Source organism: Musca domestica, unplaced genomic scaffold (genome assembly GCF_030504385.1).
Source record: "Musca domestica strain aabys unplaced genomic scaffold, Musca_domestica.polishedcontigs.V.1.1 10, whole genome shotgun sequence".
NCBI classification, from domain to species: domain Eukaryota; kingdom Metazoa; phylum Arthropoda; class Insecta; order Diptera; family Muscidae; genus Musca; species Musca domestica.
In genome coordinates this window covers 15,760,662-15,783,596 of record NW_026712115.1, presented here as the reverse complement: position 1 = coordinate 15,783,596, position 22,935 = coordinate 15,760,662, and the positions used below count along the sequence as shown (strand labels likewise).

Sequence of the window (22,935 nt, the reverse complement as noted above, 5' to 3'; positions counted from 1 at the left end):
TAGGTAAAATCGTCAATGTAACGAATATCTCGATATTTGAATTTTTACAAAAATTACAGCAATTTTTCGTTATATATGTATTTTTTCCAATTTTAACTAGTAACGAGTGGAAATACAAATTTTCAATGTATGGACGAAAAATTGTGCTAGGTTAGCACAAATCAGCACAACTTTTAGTTTTTCGATATCTTGTTTCTAAATATGCGATTTTGATTTTTACGATTTTAACGAGTAACGAGTAGAGATACAAATTTCCAATGTATGGACGAAAAATTGTGCTAGGTGAGCACAATTCAGCACAACTTGCAGATTTCAAAAATTCCACATATTACAAAAGTTATTCATATTTTTAATTTTTAGCGAGTAACGAGTAAAGGTGGAAATTCGTTATGTATGGACGAAAAATTGTGCTAAGTGAGCACAACTCAGCAAAATTTACCGCATCTCGATATTTGAATTTTTACAAAAATTGCAGCAATTTTTCTGAAAAATACTGGTTTTTTCGAAATTGCCATATCTTGAAAACGTTTGAAAATATTGAGAAAAAATAAACGGCACAAGTTAGCACAAATCAAGCGCGACCCAGCACAACTTTAATTTTTTCGAAATTCGAAAATTGCAATTCTGACATACTTTCGAAATTATCGTTTTTTTTCGAAATTGGTAAGAGATATCGAAAAAATTTTAACGGCACAAATGGGCACAAACCGAGTACGACTTAGCACAACTTTAATTTTTTCGAAATTCGAAAATTGCAATTCTCTCAGATTTTTTCGAAAAAAAATCTTTTTTCGAATATCTCAGAAATTTTTTCGAATTTCGAAAAAAAAATTTCGGCACAATTGAGCACAAACCTAGCACAATTCAGCACAACTTTCCTTTTTTCGAAATTCGAAAATTGCAATTCCAACGGACACCACATGTTGTGGTCTTAAAAAAATGTTGCTGGATGTATGTTTCTTGCCCTACTATGCGTGTAATTTGTAAGTGTGTTGCCGGTTTAATGTTGCTAGATGATTGGCAACATTGTTGCTGAGCGAGCAAACAACCAGATATGTAGTACCATCTAACTCTCTCATCACCATACACCTTCTCAAAACAGCTATTCTCATCGAAAGATCTTTCGCCGTGGGAGCAGTCATAAAACGAGTAAGTGAACAATAATTGTATTCCCTTAAATTGTACGCTCTTTCACCTACAATCAGTGTTGCCGTTTTGGGCGTTTCCGTCCAAACTTGGGCGGAAAAAAGATAAATTTTGTGGTTTGGGCGGATTTTGGGTGGATTTTTTCCATATTGGAACCAATTGGAACAAGGAACTCCTTGTGTGGATTTTCAGACAATTCCGGTGAAAAATGTGGGTAAAATCATCAAAATACCGAATATCGGTGGTACCGTTATATGGGGGATATACGATATCGTGGACCTGTATAGACAATTCTCTCTCAGGGGGTAAAGTACACACTAGGAACTACTTGTGTGGATTTTAAGACAATTCTATTGAAAAATGTGGCTAACATCATCAAAATACCGAATATCGGGGGGGGGGGGGGTACAGTTATATGGGGGATATACGATATCGTGGACCTATATAGACAATTCTTCTTGAAGGGGTAAAATGTCCACAAGGGACTCTTTTTGTGGAATTTTAGACAATTCCATTGAAAAATGTGGCTAAAATCATCAAAATTCCGAATACCGTGGGGGTACCGTTATATGGGGGCTATACGTTATCGTGGACCGATATAGCCCATCTTCGAACTTGAACTGTCTGCAGACAAAAGAGAGATCTGTGCAAAATTTTAGCTTCCTATCTTAATTCGTTTAGACTGTAGCGTGATTACAACAGACAAACGGAAAGACGGACGTACAGGGCTAAATCGTCTTAGAATTTTACACTGATCAAGAATATATATACTTTGTTGGGTCTAAAATGATTATTTCGATGAGTTACAAACGGAATGACGAACTTAATATACCCTCCATACTTTTTTTAGTAGAGGGTATAAAAAAACTTGAAGTAAAGTAACATAACATTTTTATTTTCTCTAATGTATTTAATACATTGAATGTAATAAAACTTGAGTACCTTTTTTATGTATAGTGTAAAATTTTCAATAAAATTTACTTGAATACAAACTACATATAAATTATTCAACTTTTACAGTTTGGGCGGATATGGTCGATTTTGGGCGGTTTTTAGAAAAAATTTGGGCTGAAATAAAAATTTCAAACGGCAACACTGCCTACAATTGAATTGGCATTGGTATTTTTTTTTTTGTTGTTGTTTTTATTTACATTCTCTTGGTAGGTCGCAATCATAATTTTTTTTATTTTCAATTATACTTATAAATAGGCATTACAAGTATAATATAACTAGTTATGGCTACTATGGCCTTAAGCTAAGTAACGTATGTACATGAAATTCATTTTAGTGATAAATTAGTCAATAAATTAAATTATATAACTAATAATATTTTTAGAAGATAAATAATCTACTGGTTTATATGGAATTGTAAAGGTTACTTTTCTTTAAGAACTTAACTAAGTCCATTATGTGGGTTTCGTTATGAATGTTACTTAGTATATTAAGAATGTTAATATTGGGAAAAAGGGTATTAGTAATATTTTTAATATATTCACAGTTGAGTAATAAGTGGTTCATATCAAATACATATGTTAGATTTTCAAAATTTACACTCTTTTTTTAAATCTTTATTAATTACATAATCGTGAATCACGCGAGAGTATCCTAACCTTAAACGAAGAATCTTAATTTGGTCATATCTGGATAAATTATTATTTTTCATGAGTGTGAGTACTGTTAATAATTTTGTACCAGTCAGAAGAGTTATTCCAAATGGAAATCCTTTGACTGTAAATGTCTTTATTTATGAGCTTCTTTATATCATTACTGCTTAAATTTTCAGTAGTTGTTAAGGGAAAATTGGAAGCTTGCTTTGCTACAAAATCTGCGAACTCATTTCCTTTGATATTTGAATGTCCTGGGACCCACACTAATACATGCTTATTATTGTTAATTATATCCCTAATCATAGACGCATAAATGTTTTAATTATTTGGGTTCGCGATACTGTCCAGAGCTGATAATGAGTCTGATACTATAGCAAATTTACCTTTTACACCTTTTTTATATCTTATTGCGTCATATATGGCTTTTATTTCGGCAGAGAAAACTGATGAATATTCCGATAGGAGTGAAGGCTTAATAACTTCAGCGTTGGTTACTATGCTGTAACTGATACAGTTGTGGGACTTGGACCCATCGGTTAAATGAATTGATATTCTTTGTATTTCTCTTGAATGTTGTGGAATTCATTGAAATAAATTTGAGGGATTGTATTTTCCTTGCAATATTTTCGAAGAGATGTATCTATTGGGTATGTGTTAAACATCCAAATGGGCTTCACACATTGTGAGTTCTTGCGGTTATATGGAATGCAATATAAGTCACAAAAATTTTTTATACGAGTTAGATTTTGTTGATTTTTTTATTTTAGAAGCTTTTTTGAACAACTCCAAAACTGGCAAATAATCATTTAGTAAGGTGGTTTTAAAAAGTTGTGCTGTCGATATATCTCTATAATTTTCGATTGTCACGAGATTTGCTTCGCATAACATGTTAGCTATTTTTGTAGTGCGGTGTGCTCCTAATGCAGTTCTTACTGCGGAATTAAAAATGGTTTTGATTTTATTTAAAGTCGATTTTGCGGAATATCAATACAAGAATATTCCGTAATTAATTTTTGATATTATGACAGAACGGACTATAGATATTAAAGTATATGTATTACATTGAAATTTTTTATTGGATAAACATTTAATTACATTTAGTTGGTCTGAAGAGATATGTACAAAGCGTCAATATGCGAATTCCAGTTATATCGTTTGTCTACAGTAATTCCAAGGATTTTCAGTGCTACTACTGACGGGATTGTGAGATTGCTTCAGATTAAATCTAAGTTTTAGGTCCTATTCCCCATTCTTCAAGTTGACACAGAATAGCATGTATGTCAATCTTGTCAAAAGCTTTTGAAAAATCAAGGGATATTATTGAAAGGTGTTTGTTTGATTTTAAGGAGCTGTTTATCTGATAGTCTAAGAATATCAGAGGATCGGCAATAGATTTACTCTTTTAAACCCGAACTGAAAAGAGCTTATAAGGTTTTTAACACAGATAAACCACCCTAACCTTTTAGCAATGATTTTACCAAGCACCTTTGAGCAACATATATATATATATGGTTGATCAGAATTAGGCTTTGGGATGGGTATTATTAGGCTGTTTTTATAAATTTGCGGAATGAAAGAATAAAGTAGGACTATACGCTGTTTTAATTTGAAGCCTAGGCGTTGAATCATATGATAGTTGATTCTATCAATTCCTGGAGTTGTTCCTTTGAGTCGATTAAGAACAATATTTAGTTCGAAAATGGTAATCTCATTTTCAAGAAAACTGGCATGTTTGTTTGGGACAAGAAATCGAGGATATTGTGAGCACATTTTCTGTTTTGATTTAAATTCAATAGGGAATTTTGAATCTTCTGATAAACTCGATCAAAAGTTTCAAAAAAGGTTAGCAATTTTATAACGTGTTGGTGAACCATTATTTAAGATCATTAAATTTGGCTAATACTTTGCCTCTAGAATTACTTGTTGGATAGAGAGGATACCAACTGTTCATATCACCCGTAATAAGAATTGGATTTTGAGATGAAAAAAGGTTTACAAGATCATTTAAATTGAAAGATCTTGCTGGATTTAAATAGGTGTAATACAAGTAGAATGTCTGTTGTGAAATCATTTTTACTATCACTGTATACATATTGTCAACACAAGTTGTATAAATAAAAATTGATTGGAATTGGAATGTTATTATGTTTTTTGAAATGTGTTTCTTGCAAAGATATTATATGAGGTTTATGCATTTTTATCAAATTTTGTAATTCAGTATAATAGTTACAATAACCTTTAATATTCCATTGAATTATTTTTAAACCCATGCGAATATAATAGGGTAAAACAAAAGAGAAAATGCATAAAATAAGGGAAACTTAACAATTATTTTACTCAAAAAAGAAACAAAATTATCATAAACATTGTAGTTTTAAATGTCGCTGTCAATTTCGCTTTCATTGCTTTCACATTGTTTGTGCATAATTTTTTGTTGTTTTTTGTAGGGGAGATTTTATTTTTGATCTTCGCTTCGTCGTGTTCTTTGGGAGAATTGTGATGTTTGTTGACTTCTTTGAGTTTTCAGAAGATGTTGTTGTTTTATTTTCGTCTTTTTTCAACGATGTTTTGTTGGTTTTGGATGTATGGACGTATTAATGGTCCGTTCATAACCTATGTTTATAGTCTCTGGCAGGTTAACTAACCGTCTCCCCTAGCGAACCGCTGCGATTTTTTTAAACATATCGACTTCACCGCATACATTGTCGATCACTTTTTTAATAAGAAACGGGGAGATATTTTTTAATGTTTCATTGCTGTTTTTTTCAATTAGCAAAAATTTTGGACCAATGGTTATGTTTTTAAATATTTTAGTTTTATCTAATTCAAACATTGCAGAGTTTGAAGTTGAACTCATTTTGAATAGTTAGAATGTAGATGTAAGTGATACGCACAGACGTTCGATCGCTTTCACAGTCAAGAGACGACTAGCAATCATCATTTAAATTTGTATACTCTGCCATGTGGGGCCCGAACATTAAATGATTAACAAAAACACCATCATCATAAGTCAGATCAGACAGTAAAATGATCAGAATTATTAATATTGACCTTCACATGAGAAGGAAAATTGGAACAAGATTTGTTATCATTCCTACTTGTATCTTAATCTGTACCAGGACTATATTCTTTGTATTTTTCTATTCTCTTTGATGAGTGTTATTTTTTAGTTATTAATCTCACCTGTATACTATGGAGTCAAACTGTGATTATATTTGTTTCGTTTTCTATTTTTATTTAACATTCAATATTTGCTAATACTTTTATATAACATATATATTTTAATACCCTCCACCATACTATGGAGGGTATATTAACTTTGTCATTCCGTTTGTAACTCCTCGAAATACTCCTATATATTCTTGATCAGCGTAAAATTCTAAGTCTGTCTGTCTGTTGCAATCACGCTATCTTTCGAACGAATTGAGATAGAAGGGTAAAATTTTGCATACATGTTTATTTTTTCAGTAGGCAGACTAAGTTCGTAAATGGATCATGTAGGTCCACGTTTTCATATAGCCCCCATTAACGGTACCTCCCGATATTCGGTATTTTGATGATTTTGACGACATTATTCACCGGAATTGTTTCAAATTTGGTATTTGAAGTTCGAAATGGGTACTGCAGCCTAAGACAGAAAATTGTCTGTGCAGGTCCTCGACTTCGTATAGCCCCTATATAACGGTACCTCCCGACATTCGGTATTTTGATGATTTTAGCGACATTATTCACCGGAATTGTTTCAAATCTGGTATTTGAAGTTCGAAATGGATACTACAGCCTAAGACAGAAAAATGTCTGTGCAGGTCCACGTCTTCGTATAGCCCCCATATAACGGTACCTCCCGATATTTGGTATTTTGATGATTTTATCGACATTATTCACCGGAATTGTTTCAAATTTGAAATTTGAAGTTCGAAATGGGTACTGCAGCCTAAGACAGAAAATTGTCTGTGCAGGTCCTCGTCTTCGTATAGCCCCTAAATAACGGTATCTCCCGATATTCGGTATTTTGATGATTTTAGCGACATTATTTATCGGAATTGTTTCAAATTTCGCATTTGAAGTTCGTTATGAATACTACAGTCTATGACAGAAAATTGTCTGTTCAGGTCCACGTCTTCGTACAGCCCCCATGTAACGGTACACCCCGATATTCGGTAGTTTCATTATTTTAGCGACATTATTTACCGGAATTGTTTCAAATTTCGCATTTGAAGTTCGTTATGAATACTAGAGCTTATGACAGAAAAGTGTTTGTGCAGGTCCACGTCTTCGTATAGCCCCCATATAACGGTACCTCCCGATATTTGGTACTTTGATGATTTTATCGACATTATTCACCGGAATTGTTTCAAATTTGGTATTTGAATTCGAAATGGATATTACAGCCTAAGACAGAAAACGTTCTGTGCAGGTTCACGTCTTCGTATAGCCGCTATATAACGGTACCTCCCTATATTCGGTACTTTGATGATTTTAGCGTCATTATTCACCAGAATTTTTTAAATTACGCATTTAGAGTTCGTAATGGAAACTACAGTCTCTACAGAAAATTGTCTATGCAGGCAGGTCGTATAGGCGCCATATACCAGTACCTCCTTTTATTCGGTATTTTGACGAGTTTAGGTACAATACTTACCGAAATTGTTTGAAATGTGGTGTTTGAAGTTCGTAATGGATGCTACAGCCTATAACAGAAAATTGTCTATTCTGGTCCAGGTCCTCGAACAACTCCGATATAACGATACCTCCCTATATACGATATTTTGATGATTTTAGCTACATTATTCACCGTTTATTTCAAGTTTCGAATTTGGATTTTGTAATGACTTATGACAAACAATGCCTGTGTGTGTCTACGTCGTATAGACACCAATATAACAGCTATATTCGGTGTTTTTAAAATTTTAACAGAAGTTTTTAAGGATTTTATTTTCAAATTCGTTCCAAATGGTGGAGGGTATTCAAAGTTCGGCACGGCCGTACTTACTGCTTTTTAACTTGCTTTTGTTTTCAAACGAATAATAATTTATAACTATAAAAAAAGAATTAATAAGAGTTGAAATTCATAGGAATTTGGAGAAATATTGCTCGTAACACAATAACTGCTCCAGAGATAACGGAAATTTGTCAATTCTGGATAATTATTTTCAAATTGTGAAAACGTTTGTCCTAATAACTCTCCAATAGGTCAGTAGGATAATAATAGAAAATTGATTCTACAGTATTATCACATTACTAAGGATATAATTTAGTTTTAACTTAGTATACGATTTAGTATAATTTTGTATACGATTTTTGTAAATTAGGTTCACTAGCGATCCGTTTCCTTCACAGATAATATATATTTTCAAATATAATTGTTGGAATAATCTTGTTGTAACATTAAATTGAAATATTTTTTTTTATTAAAAAGGTGGAGCTTGTCCAATCTGTAATGCGTATGGTGAAAGTATCTTATCAGGCAATGCGTTGCAGAAAACTGCCTGTAACCACGTTCTTCACAAAGCTTGTCTGGACATTTGTGTTAAATCTAGGCCTTTTTGTCCTATTTGCAACACCCGCACATCTTCCGAGCCACAGGCTCTAAGCAAGTCGCAATGTAGAACCAGGTCACAGTCCCGAAGCGTTGTCAATCTTAAATCTGAAGACGCCACGACAAGTCCGAGAGTGGATAATACGCAAGCTCCAATAGCGAATCCTAACGTAGAAAGAATTCAGGAGATGGTTACCACTATGGTCACAGCCCAACTTTCTACATTTAGTGCACAAATATCAGAGTTCATTGAGAAAAATATAGCAATCAGTATGACTTAGGACGAATAACTCCCACCGTAGTCTGCATAAACAGCCAGGGACATCACCCCAACAAATTCAGACACTTCCTGCAGTAGAGGATAGAACTTTTAGAGAGCTGTTCGGTATTTCCAAACATAATGAACAAACGGATGGCATATCAAACAGACCCCCTTTGAATAATGTTAATTCAGATTTGAATTTGTCGGGATTTGGAACAAATGCATCCTTAGACCTCCTCCCCGGCCAGATAAGGTGTTACAAGTTATGTCCAACTGGAAGCTAAAGTTCAATGGTGGACACAACGGGTTGACAGTTGACAACTTTATGTACAGAGTTGAGGCGTTGACGGCTCAAACCGTACTTAATTTTGATATATTGTGTGGAAATGCTAGTGCCCTATTCGATGGGAAAGCAAATGATTGGTTTGGTTTTGATACTATCGCTCTGTTAGAGTCATACGCTGGAGTGAATTGTGCAGTGCTCTTAGGAAGCAATATCAAAACTCACGGACCGACATTGATGTTAGAGAACTGATTAGGGAACGTAAGCAAAAACCAAATGAATCATTCGACAGCTTCTATGAATCAATTGTTGCTCTCACGGATCCGAAAACGTCTTAGTGGAAATTGCTTAATTTAAGTGGAGATGCTTAATTTAGAAGTAAAGTCATTGCAGTTTCTCAGGGACAGATGTCGACGCCGCGAGTTCTTCTTGCAGGACATGCGTCGGAGACACGGATTTGCTTGGATGAAACCAATCCCGAAAAGAGTCTCAGAAATAGACATCGAAGATGGGGATGTTTTGTACAGCCAGGATTTACCCTTAGAGGAAATATCTGCCATTAATTTAGTGTGTTGGAACTATCAAAAGAAAGGTCATAGATATCAGGATTGTCTTTCTGATAGCACAATATTTTGCTATGGCTGTGGTGCTCCTGACACACATAAACCTAATTGCCTTAACTGCAAGTCAAAAAACTCGAAGGTAATAGCACCGAAGAGTGCAGCAAACCCACCCAGATCACCGAATCTGGAGTAAGAATCATTCAAAAACCCTCTAAAAAATATAACCTACTGTGACAAATCTATGAAATAATACATGGATGCAACAACTATTAAATGTGACAATTCTTTTGATCAAACTCTGAACATAGACTCGAAAACCCAACTCCATTTTAAGCCATTCCATATTCGTTTGAGGAAAAATAGGGAAGAATTTGAATCGACGTACCGAACATGCTTTCGGTGACTAAATATACGATGACTTAGCTTAGAAATTGTGGGTACCGCGGGAGTTGATACCGGATGTTTTGAGCAAAGCTCATGACCACCCTATGTCCTCACATGGGGGTATAAACAAGACCCTGGCTAGGATTAGAAAATATTATTATTGGCCGAAATTGCTAGATGACGTAAAGGAATATGTCAATAATTGTGAAGTCTGCAAGTCCGCGAAGCACTCTCTGATACTTGCAGTTTCATTCAAAAGTTATATGTCGATTTCCTTGGTCCATACCCGAGGTCGAGATCTGGACATCTAGAGATCTAGTGCTTGATCACTTTTCTAAATTCCCATTCTTGAAAATTTACTGTGGATGTAGTATCCAACTATATGGAAAGTGATTTTTTCCATACTTTCGGAGTCCCCGAGTCTATTGTATCGGACAATGGGTCACAATTCCGTTCCAACATTTTCAATCAACTTCTCAAACGTTATGACATACAACATGTCTATACTGCGGTGCATGCCCCTCAATCGAACCCGTCCGAGAGAGTTAATAGATCTGTTTTAGCTGCTATAAAGTCATATGTTAAACCGAACCAAAAAATGGGATGAGTACCTTAGCAGCATTTGTTCTTCTTTACGTTCCTCCGTCCATTCAGCAATAGGTACTACCATGAACAAAATTAAAGTATTATGAAATTGTATAAATTCTTTCATTGCCTCAATTTAAGTGTTTTGTAACTCTGTTGTCTAAATTTAGTTGCACTCTGTAGTGATCTCCAACATTGACCACACGGGTTTTTTCTATTCGTGTGTTTCCAACAACATTGTTAAGAACAAAACCCAACTACACAATTATAAGTACATACATATATCAATCGCTGACATATATACATTACATTATTGCAATCGAAAATATTGGGTTGTGGTCTTAAATAAATGTTGCTGGATGTATGTTTCTTGCCCTACAATGCGTGTAATTTGTAAGCGTGTTGCAGGTTTAATGTTGCTAGACGATTGGCAACATTGTTGCTGAGACAGCAAATAACCAGATAATGTAATACCATCTAACTCTCTCATCACCATACACCTTCTCAAAACAGCTATTCCATCGAAAGATCTTTCGGCGTGGGAGCAGTCATAAAACGAGTAAGTGAACAATAATTATATTCAATTAAATTGTACGCTCTTTCACTTACAATTGAATTGGCATTGTTTTTTTGTTGTTGTTTTTATTACCATTCTTTTGGTTGGTCGCAATCATCATTTAAATTTGTATACTCTGCAAACGCTATACGTTAACGTGGGTACATTACATGTAATTTTGATATGATGAATTAGTGAAATTTAAAAATAAATATTTTAAGAAAACTCCACTTAATGCTACATAAGAAAACAACGAAAAAAAAAAAACTAAATTTATATACAAAGGTTTACTATTTATTCTAAGACAGTTAGTATTACTAACTATTATATTGAGCTCATCTGAATGAGTTTGCATGTTAGATTTTTTTAAGAACACGGTTTGGAATTATGAATAATAAATCAAATATGTCTCGCTTTGAGCTAAGGCTTCTGGTTTGATTCCATAGTGATGTAAGGTAGAAAGGTTACACTGACGTTGGGAATCACGAGTTTTTTCTTATGTTTACTAGGAAGGTAGTATCTGTGATTAGGATGGGAGGGTATACGGGACGCAAAAATCACCTCGTCGTCCTGTCTTTCAACAGTCGCAAAAGATAGAAATATTCTCAAATCTCTTTAATTTTTCCCCGCTTCAAACTGTCATTACAATGAGCATATAAATTTAATAATCAGATGTAGCTAAAAAGGAAGGCCAGAAGTTAAGAACCCACCCCGGCGAACAATAAGGCCGGTCATTGACGTGCTCCTACTTCTACAATGTGCCTTTTATACTACCTCCTTCATGAACCGTACGTGGTATGTTACACCCCCCTTGAAACACTAAATAATTTCCGATGGTATGTACGGTTCGAAGAAAATGTAGGGAATGGAAAAGCAAATGAATCTACATTAAAGATTCGGTATCCATCTCCGCAACAACGATAATATGAAGTCGCAGATGAATCTGCAGTAACAGATTCGGACTTCAACAAAGGTATATTAATACAAGAAATGTAATACTTTGAAGCCGCAGATGAACCTGCAGTTACAGATTTGGACTTCAATAGAGCTACGTTTTTCCCGAAAGGATATTCACGTGTCCGATTTCATGCGGAAGTCATCTTACAACATTATTTACACATTTTATTTTCTTTTCAAGATGTCCATTTCTTGTTATGATTTCCACATCTTGTACAGCGATTGCGAACGAACAAAATTAGATTTTGCATTTTCGATTCCGACCGATTTGGAGGATATACATTTCGAGGGGCGAAAAACTGGGGCTGAAGCTGACAACAGCGATTTCGATGCGAAGCCTTTGGAGTCAGAACCGGAAACGAACTATTCGGTTTTAATGACTCGCGATGTAATAACGTGTGATGACGTTGGCCACATCCCAAACAACTATTTTTACTAGTACAATTTACTAGTTTATGTCCCTTTACCAAACAATTTATACAATGTTCGTAGCGCTTGACGAATGCAAACCTATTTGCGGGGAATAATTCCTTAAATTTTGAGCAAAAATTAAGGCGATGGATTTCCTCATGAGAAAGACGACACGATTTTTCAATAGAAGGGGGAGACGAACATTTAGATTTGTACTTGCTAGCGGTATTAAGCGAATTTGAATTATGCAAAGGAATGGATTTCTTTATATAAGTTTCCAAACACACGAGCGTATTTATCCGCTCTGAAAGTAAGCTGTCTAAATCTTTCCACGAAGTAATAGCCGCTTCGTTTTTGATACCGTGTTCCCACGGCATTTGCGTTTTTCCATAAACGATGAAGGCAAAGAAATATCAGTATCGGATCCCATTGATCGGGGGGGAACGTTAAAGGACGACATTGATGAGATACGAAGATTAATTCCAAATCTAATCTCTTTGAAACCAGAGATTGTTTCCCTATCGAGAGTCAGAAGACAAGGTAGCGACGACAACTGATGACGTACCAAAATTCCAATATTGTCGTACTCATCATTTAATGCTTTTCATGCGAAAGCGAAACCATTATTAGTTAAAGAAATTGCGAAACTATTTCCCTTGCACATAACTCAAGCGAGAGTTACTAAAAATAGCACTAAACAAATACCGAAGGGAAGGCCAAGAAGAAAAATCCTTGTCAAAAATATCAAAATCAATTGGTTTCAATGCCATATTGTAAACTATATGACAACAAAATGAAATATTTGCGGCAATCGTTTCCTGCAACTCAGGAACCAAAAGCGATTCAGCCGATTGCACATGAAACTCATCCGCAATTTTACACCAATTGTTTGTTATACATATATAATGGTACCCCCCTATATTTGATATTTTGACCAGAGTTGTATCAAATTCGTGTTTGAAGTTCATAATGAGTACTACAGTCTATTAGCCTGTTCATTACTTTTGTTTATAGCAGACAAACAATTTCTACCAAGACAATCAAGTTTTTATTTAAGTTTTTTTACTTTTTTCGTCTGGGAGTAAAAGGTAATTTCTCCTACTGTCAAAAAATTGTTTATGTTGCCAATAAGAAAATTTGTATATTTTTTAAAGTGATTGCGTCCGTTGGTTTTGGAGATGCCGTGCCGGTGCCCGGACATAATCCCCATAATTGAAATGGGGGTTATAATCGTGGGGATTATGTTAAATAAAAGTGTAAATGGAGGTGACGGAAGTATCAACCTAATCCGCTAAAGGTTAGATGATGCCACAAACCTCGAAATATTGGTTCAAGACCCATGATTTTACCTATGTATCTACCTACTTCGCTGAGCTGGATCGGTTTAGCTATGTATATCCGTCTGTCCGTTTTTATTTGTAATCACGCGACAGGTCACAATTATCTCGCAAACCTCATTAAATTTTGCCTTGAGTCAGGGTTAAGGGCAGAAGAAAACCTTAAGGGCTTAAATGGACTAACAAGAGATTTTTCTGATTTTGTAGTCTCTAAGATCATTATTATATACCAATTAGCGCCTAATTTTGCGTGGGGTTAGAGTTTAAAACAGCGAAGAAGCGCACCAACGCAAATGAACCATACCTTTTGTATGAAATACCCATTTTCAAACAAAACATTTTACTTTGTTTAAATTTTGAATGAACGATTGATATTTTGGATTGTCTACATTGGCATTTCATTTTGTATGGTTGGAGTTAATTGAACCAAAATTTTCCTACAGAAAAAGCTCTTTTTGTTTACTTACGTATGAAAACCAAAAATTCTATTTATCTGCCACTTGCCTTATAATTGGAAGAAAAATAAGTTTGATGAACAGGTTATATGACGGAAAATTGCATCTGCAGGTCAAGGCTTTCTTATAGCCCCCATATAGCCGAATAACAGCATTTTGTTGATTTTAGCGACAATATTCACCGGAATTATTTCAAGTTTTGTATTTAAATATCGTAATGGCCTATAACAAGAATTGCATAAACGCATTTCCGTATAGTCCCCAATATTATGGCAACTCAGTATTTTTATGATTACAACAGATTTTTTTTTTTCAATTCCCTTTGAATGGGGATTGCATTTAAAGTCCGGCCCGGCCAAATTTACGGCTTTTTCACTTGTTTATTAATAGAAATATTACAAAATATGGAAACGCAAAAAATGTTGGAAATATCATCAAATTTTAGAATAAGTTTAGGTTTGTTCGAATTCGTCAACTTTGGCACGCATTATAGCCTTCAAACGGCCAATGAAAGCATCAAATTCTGCCCGAATGTTGCTCTGTGGTATTTTGGCCCATTTCCGACGAAGTGCTTGCTTGAGGTGATCGACACTTTGGTAGCGATGGTGCTGAGTCCTGTTGGAATGTCCAAGGTCTGCGGCCAAAATGTTTGCGTGCCCAAGGCTTTCATACACCCTCCAGAATATTTTTGCGATAATATTCGGCATTTATTCTAATGCCACTGTCGGTTAATACGAGTGGAGAGCGACGATTTATTCACATTTATATGCTGGAGTGCTCAAGCGATAGTCACTTGTGCTTTTCCAACCAAACATTAAGAAATCACACTATCACGCTTGAATTCCATTATGAACATGTTTTTTTTTTTTTTTTTTTTTTTTTTTTTTGAAAATTCTCACCAAAATGCTTTTGTAGGCTTATAAATAATATAATGAGCTGTCATTGGAATAATTCTAATACCTGACGGTCGAGTGGCTTAGAAATGACAGCAGTCTAAAGTTGGTTGCAGATTTCTCATCTCACCCTGTATATTGTCATATCTTGCCGGTTTCGACTACTTGCAGAATTTGTACACTCAATTCCCATTCATGGTGGCGATCAATTAATACTTCAATTTTGAACCGTGGTGACACGACATTTCCATTGTATAATGGCAACTCAGTATTTTTATGATTTACCAGTATTTTACAACGGATTTTTTTTCGATTCCCTTTATTTAAAGTCCAGCCCGGCCAAAATTACTTCTGTTTAATTTGTTTATAAAATATGGAAACGCAAAAAGTGTCGAAAATAGCATCAAATTTTATAGTTTAGATTTGTTCGAATTCGTCACCTTTGGCACGAATGATGGCCTTCAACGGCCAATGAAACCGCCAAACTCTGCCCGAATGTTGCTCTGCGGTATTGTGGCCCATGTCCGGCGAAGCGCTTGCTTGAGGAAATCGACACATGAGTAGCGATGGTGCTGAGTCCTGTTGGAATGTCCAAAGTCTGTGGCCAAAATGTTTGCGTGCCCAAGGCTTTAATGCACCCTGCAAGTAATAATGCGGGTAATACGAGTGGAGAGCGACCATCGGCTATGGAATATTGCTATATGTTCAGCTCACGAGTCATTTTTCGGCCACTAAGGCGCGGGTTTCGATCAAGTCGCTATTTTAGTTTTCGAACCATTTCTGCTGATGTTGCTGTTTTCTTCCACCCACGTCCTTGACGTCGGGCTACGCTACCAGTATCACGGTAACGAGTGATGGTACGAGACACCAACGATTTTTTCACATTTAAATGCTGGAGTGCTCTAACGATAGCCACTTTTGCTTTTCCAGCCAAATATAAAAAAATCACACTATCACGCTTGAATTGTATAACGAATATTTTTTTTTTTTTTTTGGAAAATTCTCACCAAAATGCTTTTTTGCGCTTGTAAACAATATAATGAGCTGTCACTGGAATAATTTTAATACCTGTCAGACGAGTGTCTTAGAAATGACAGCAGTCTGAAGTTGGTTGCAGGTTTTTCATCTCACTCCGTATATTGTCATATCCTGCCGATATCGACTACTTGCAGAATTTGTACACTCAATTCCCATTCATGGTGGCGATCAATGAATGCTTCAATTTTGAACCGTGGTGACACGACATTTCCATAGTATAATGGCAACTCGGTTTTTATATGATTTACCAGTATTTTACAACGGATTTTTATACCCTCCACCATAGTATGAAGGGTATATTAAGTTGGTCATTCCGTTTGTAACACCTCGAAATACACATTTTAGACCCCACAAAGTATATATATCCTTGTTCAGCATAAAATTCTATGTCGATTTAGCGATGTCCGTCCGTCTATCCGTCTGTGGAAATCACTCTAGCTTCCGAACGAATTGAAATAGATTGATAAAATTTTGCTAAAATGTATGTTATGTATGCGGGACTTTTGTTATTGAAAATGGACCATGTAGGTCCACGTTTTGGTATAGCCCCCATATAACTGTACCTCCCGATATTCCGTATTTTGTTGATTTTAGCGAATTTCTTCACCGGAATTGTTTCAAACTTGGAATTTTGAGTTCATAATGGATACTACAGCTTAACACAGAAAATTGTCTGTGCAGGTCCACGTCTTCGTAAAGCCCCCACATAACGGTACCTCCCGATATTCGGTATTTTAACGATTTTAGGGACATTTTTCACCAGAATTTTTTCAAATTTGTTATTTGAAATTCGTAATGAATACTACAGCCCACGACAGAAGCAGGTTCATGTCGTGGTGTAGACCCTAATATAATAGCTACATTCGGTATTTTTAAGATTTAAACAGAAGTTTTAACGGATTTTATTGTTTTTGAGAATTGCCAAAATGTTTCCAAATGGTGGAGGTTATTCAAAGTTCGGCCCGGCCGAACCTACAGCTTTTTAACTTGTCTATAATATCCGTTTAGCCCTAAAGATCCTCTCACTTGTTTTTTTTTTCAATTCCCTTTGAATGGTGGATTGTATTTAAAGTACGGCCCGGCCAAACTTACTTCATTTTAACTTGTTTATTAATAGGAATATTATAAAATATGGAAACGCAAAATATGTCGAAAATAGCATCAAATTTTATAACAGCCAGCTATTATATAACAGCCAATTAAACCGTTAAACTCTGCCCGAATGTTGCTCTGCGGTATTTTGGCCCATTTCCGGCGAAGCGCTTGCTTGAGGTAATCGACACTTTGGTAGCGATGGTGCTGAGTCCTGTTGGAATGTCCAAGGTCTGTGGCCAAAATGTTTGCGTGCCCAAGGCTTTAATGCACCCTCCAGAATATTTTCGCGATAATATTCGGCATTTATTCTAATGCCACGGTCGGTTAATACAAGCGGAGAGCGACCATCGGCTATGGAATATTGCTATATGTTCAGCTCACGAGTCATTTTTCGGCCACTAAGGCGCGGGTTTCGATCAAGTCGCTATTTTAGTTTTCGAACCATTTCTGCTGATGTTGCTGTTTTCTTCCACCCACTTCCTTGACGTCGGGCTACGCTACCAGTATCACGGTAACGAGTGATGGTACGAGACACCAACGATTTTTTCACATTTAAATGCTGGAGTGCTCTAACGATAGCCACTTGTGCTTTTCCAGCCAAATATAAAAAAATCACACTATCACGCTTGAATTGTATAACGAATATTTTTTTTTTTTTTGGAAAATTCTCACCAAAATGCTTTTTTGCGCTTGTAAACAATATAATAAGATGTCACTGGAAAAATTTTAATACCTGTCGGACGAGTGGCTTAGAAATGACAGCAATCTGAAGTTGGTCGCAGTTTTTTCATCTCACCCTGTATATTGTCATATCCTGCCGATTTCGACTACTTGCAGAATTTGTACAATCGATTCCCATTTATGGTGACGATCAATAATAAAAGTAAATTTCACCGGACCGCTTGAAATGAAATCATTCGTGAGTAGAGTGTGTAGTATCGCCAAATATGATGTGTGTCTTCGCCTGCTTTTCAATAGCAGCAGTTAACTTATATGCCATAAATGGATTGTCATCTGCTACCTTTATGTCAGGCTTTTATAGGTCCAGCCAGACGTAGTGTTTCGATATACACCATCTTAACATTGTGCTGGGGAAAATATTCGAATGTTTCAAGTTAGAAAATAATTTAACAATTATTCTCTCTCTTATATTGATTCACATATTTTTTTAATTCAAAAACTTTACCCGTTGTGGGAGAGGTACCAGAAGGAGTGATCCGTTCTATCCGTTCTTCATAATCTTGTGTGGGCAGAGATATTGAAAATGGGACTTTTATTACACATTTTAAAGGTAGATGATTATTCAATATGTTGATCCATTGTCGGAAAGGCACGGGAATGCGAGGTCCGACCTTGATACACTCTAGATCGTGTGTTGGTAGAAATATTAGGATTTTCCAAAGTTGAAAATAATCGGTTGTTCGCTTCAGAGATGGACATAATGCACTATGTTTTTGGTGGTAGTGCAACGAAATAGTTCGTGTTAGTGAAAAATCAAATTGCACTACAACTAACAATATAGTAGTAACTAAAAAAACTACCTCCATAATTGAGCGGTAGTGAAATTTTAATAGCACCACCACTAAATTAGTGGAATTTAAAACAAGTAAAAAAGCTGTAAGTTCAGCCTTGCTGAAATTTGAATACCCTCCACCATTTGGAACGAATTTGGCAATTCTCAAAAACAATTAAATCCGTTAAAATCTAAGAAATACCGAATTTAGCCGTCATATTAGGGTCAATACGACGACATGGACCTGCATAGCTAATTTTTTTCCTAAGCCATAACAATACTCAAATGCGAAACTTAGAAAAAAAATCATTGAATAATGTCGCTAAAATCATCAAAATACCGAATATCAGGAGGTACCGTTATATGGGGCTATACGAAGACGTGGACCTGCATAGACAATTTTCTACCTTAGGCTGTAGTATTCATTACGAACTTTAAACACCAAATTTAAAACAATTCCGGTGAATAATGTTGCTAAAATCATCAAAATACCGAATACCGGGAGGTACCGTTATATGGGGGCTATATGATAACGTGAACCTACGAACTTAACCTGCCTACTGACAAAATATACATGTGTGCAAAATTGTAGCCTTCTATCCCAATTCGTTCGAAAGATAGCGTGATTATAACAGACAGACACACAGACAGAGCTAAATCGTCTTAGAATTTTACGCTGATCAAGAATGTATATACTTTGTTGGGTCTGACATGAGTATTTCGAGGGGTTACAAACGGAAAGACAAAATTAATATACCCTCCATAGTATGGTGGAGGGTATAAAAACACTATATCAGTGCTATGAAAAATACCAAGGTTAAGCAATTTTTATGAATTATGTAACATATATTTTGAGGATTGTTGTTCTCAACTAACTTCAGTAAACTTCAAAAAGGTGATATAATACTTAGTGGTAGTGCAATTTTGTTAAATACCACTAGATGGTTAGTGTTAGTGCAATTTGTTTTTTTTCTACCACTAACCATTTAATGGTACTGAAATTTTAATACACTACTACTAATAATTTAATCCTTAGTGCACTAAAAATCTAGTGCAATATGCTCATCCCTGGTTCACTTTGCCTTTATGAGCATCATGGTTATTCATACTTTAGGCCCGTTGTTGGGAAGTACCAGAACTTGTTTTTTGGGATGTGCGAAGTATGAAGAGAATCGTATGCTTAATTCGCATTTTATGAGAGTTATAATTATTCGGAAGAAAGACCCGTTGTGTGCATTCAGGACAAAATCTACGAGCCGGCAACGCGGGACGGGCCAGCTAGTATTATATATTATATCACATTACTATGTCACAAATTATTACACACATTAACAAAATTCATATTTTCAATTTATTTATTAAGATTTTACAATTTGTGACAACAGTTGTTAGGATTTGTGCATTATTTATTAATTTATGGACATTATTTTCTAAAATGTTATGCAGATAAAACTTCTACAAGATTCACATAATACTTTACACAAATCTGATTTTTCAATTATTTATACATATATCGAACTTACAGGTTGTACTTTACAGGTTGTTAAACTTTTATTTTATTACTCTCTTCTATAATTTTGCAATAGCATTTATCGTAAATTATTTGGGAATGGTTAAAAATAATCTGTTGTACAAAACGGTACCAAATATTATACTGCGAAGGAGTTTTCAATACAAATTGCGGAAAACTTCGAAATTAAAGCGCAAAGTAGGTCAAAATTTGTAGAAGAAATATGAAATATATACTGAAAATATAGTTAATCATGAGGCCAAAACAAAATGTATTAACATAATTATTGGATTTATGTTTCAATTTTTTTCAGGCACTCACATACTGCGATTTAAAATGTGTGCATATGGGTGGTTTGGTTGAAGTCTTGCGATTATATCCAGAATACCAGCAGCAGTTCGCCAACGACATTCAACATGATTTGACTTTTAATCTGCGTGAAGGCTACGAGTGTCATGACTCAGATATTGGGCCTACTTTTCCATTGCCTAGCATTAGTGAAGATGACGAAAATCAACCAGAAGTTGAAAATAAGGAGGATGAGGTTGATATTGAAGTCTGTACAGACACAACTGTTTCGCCCCATCATAGCATCACTACACCATCACCTCTACATGCACGTTCTCCATTGTTGACCGTTAACAGCCCACGACTGTTAAAGTCTTACAGAAAAGGTCGCTCCTTGATAACGCTCAGAGAACGGGTTGAGCGTCAACGGTCGGTAAATGTGACATCAAGTGTTGATACAACCTCATTAGAAGAAGACTTTCATGATAATGATAATGATACCCATAATATTGAACACGATAACCATAAAAATCTTTCACTAGAGAGATTGGATTATCAGGTTAATACCTTACACCAAGATATGACACAACTAAGTTTTGAAGTTCGAAATGCGCTGCAAGCATTGCAAGAAATGTCTATTCCAAAAAATATAGCACATACGAAGTGCAAATTTCTTCCAACTCGTTCCATTCCCAATATAAGTACTGCTTATGCCCCGGTTTCAGAGTGTAGGTCTACTAGTAATACGGAATCACCACTTCAACGTTGCTCTTCACATCCTCCACAAATTTGGTGGCGTGAAATGGAAGAACAAGTTCGAGGAAATAAAGACACATGCACACTTACATGTACAAACACCACTTACGATTCTCCGAATGAGTTACAGCGAACTTCTCGTGCATGTCAAACTGATGTAGAAATTATCGACTATAGAAAATTGGAAGAATTTGTTGTTTCCAATCCTCAGATGGTACTTAGTTTGTTAAGTACAACAATGGGCTTAAAGACTGACAATATAGAAACGCAGGCAACATTTAAGTCACCTTTAAGAACTATAAAGGAAAAACTCGATAAAATCAGTTACGATGACAGTTACCACGATGACGATCAAACGGCCGACTTTAATCTAAATATGAGTTTCGGCAGCTGTTGTCCCTCAACGGAAGCACTTCTGCAAGTAGATAGATCCCTTTCCCCAGCGCCAATGCATTTTAGTTATATGATAAACGACTCAGAGAAATTGGAATACTCAAAATGGCTCCACCGCAGTAATGATAATTCTAGCTCTTCCAGCAACAACACTCAGACATCGTCGCAGTCAATTGTGCATGTACCATCTGCAAATAAGTTGAAACATATTCATCCGTTCCAATTTTTAACTACAAAGCAAGACAATTTTTTGAGCGGGGAGTACCAACGGTTACATGAAAACGAGTCGGAACCAACAATTAAATATAAACAAAAATGTTCATCGTTGTGGTGTATTGACAATGGATCACCACATCTTTCCATACGAAATAGTATTTTATCTCGCCATCAAAAAGCAACTCCGAACAGGGCAATACATCGATTTTCAGCGGGTGACGCTGACATACTCGAAAAAGGTTTATGCACATTACCTTCCGCGCGTTTACTTCGTGAATCTATTTCACAATAAGAGCATATTTATGTCGTTTTGCTAACATACTTAATACGCTTCCCTTATTTAGGCAATAACGCACGAAATGCAATCAACATATCACTGTTGACGAGGCCCTTTCGAAGACGTCTGCGTAAACTCTGTGACGAGATAATGCCAATTATATCTAATACGCTTGTTTACAAATATATTAAATATGCATGCATTTGAAGAGATTTAAATTAATATGTATGTGCATTACACCCGATCATGTAAAGAATATATGTATTACGGTATTGTAAGGAATCATATTTGTTCTATTAAAATGTAAATTTGATATTTATTGAGTGTTTTAGGAATGTAAAAAATTAAAAAAAAAGTAAGCTGTTTGTTATTTCTTGTGTCATTGGTAAGTCCAAATATCTTCTTTGAAGCATTAATTAGTGTGATACCGAAATATGCCAAATTTGACGTAAGAGGAAGTCGTGGTCAATAATATGTGCATGAAATATATATTTTTTAATGAGAATGTGAATTGAAATCCTGGCAATATGAATTGAATTTAACCATCAAACAAGTAAAAAGGCTCCACCATTCGGTACAAATTTAATAATTTTCAAAAAAAAAAAAAAAAAAAAATAAATAAAATCAATTAAAAATTCTGTTAAAATCTTGAAAATACCTAATGTAGCCGTATATTATAGTCTATATCACGACGTGGATCTGCATAGGCAACTTTTGTCACAAGCTATTATAATATTCAAATGTGAAACTCGAAAAAAATCGGTTTATAATGTAGCTAGAATCATCAAAATACTGAATATAGGCAGGAACCTTGGTGGTTATAAAACGTGGATCTGCATAGACAATTTTCTGTCAAAGGCTGTAGTATTCA

At 35.3% G+C, this 22,935-nt stretch overlaps 1 protein-coding gene across 4 annotated transcripts in view; it reads left to right on the top strand.

Annotated features, from left to right (window-relative positions):
• The window catches only part of LOC109612410 (potassium voltage-gated channel subfamily H member 8), a 1,874,382-nt gene extending 1,851,978 nt beyond the window's left edge, over positions 1–22,404 (top strand). For all 4 annotated transcript variants that reach the window (XM_059127170.1, XM_059127167.1, XM_059127162.1 and 1 more), the window contains exon 16: positions 20,448–22,404. In XM_059127170.1, coding sequence (XP_058983153.1) covers positions 20,448–22,079 — 1,632 coding nt within the window. In that variant the 3' untranslated portion in view covers positions 22,080–22,404. The remainder of the gene's footprint in view (positions 1–20,447) is intronic.
• The last annotated feature ends 531 nt before the right edge of the window (positions 22,405–22,935 follow it).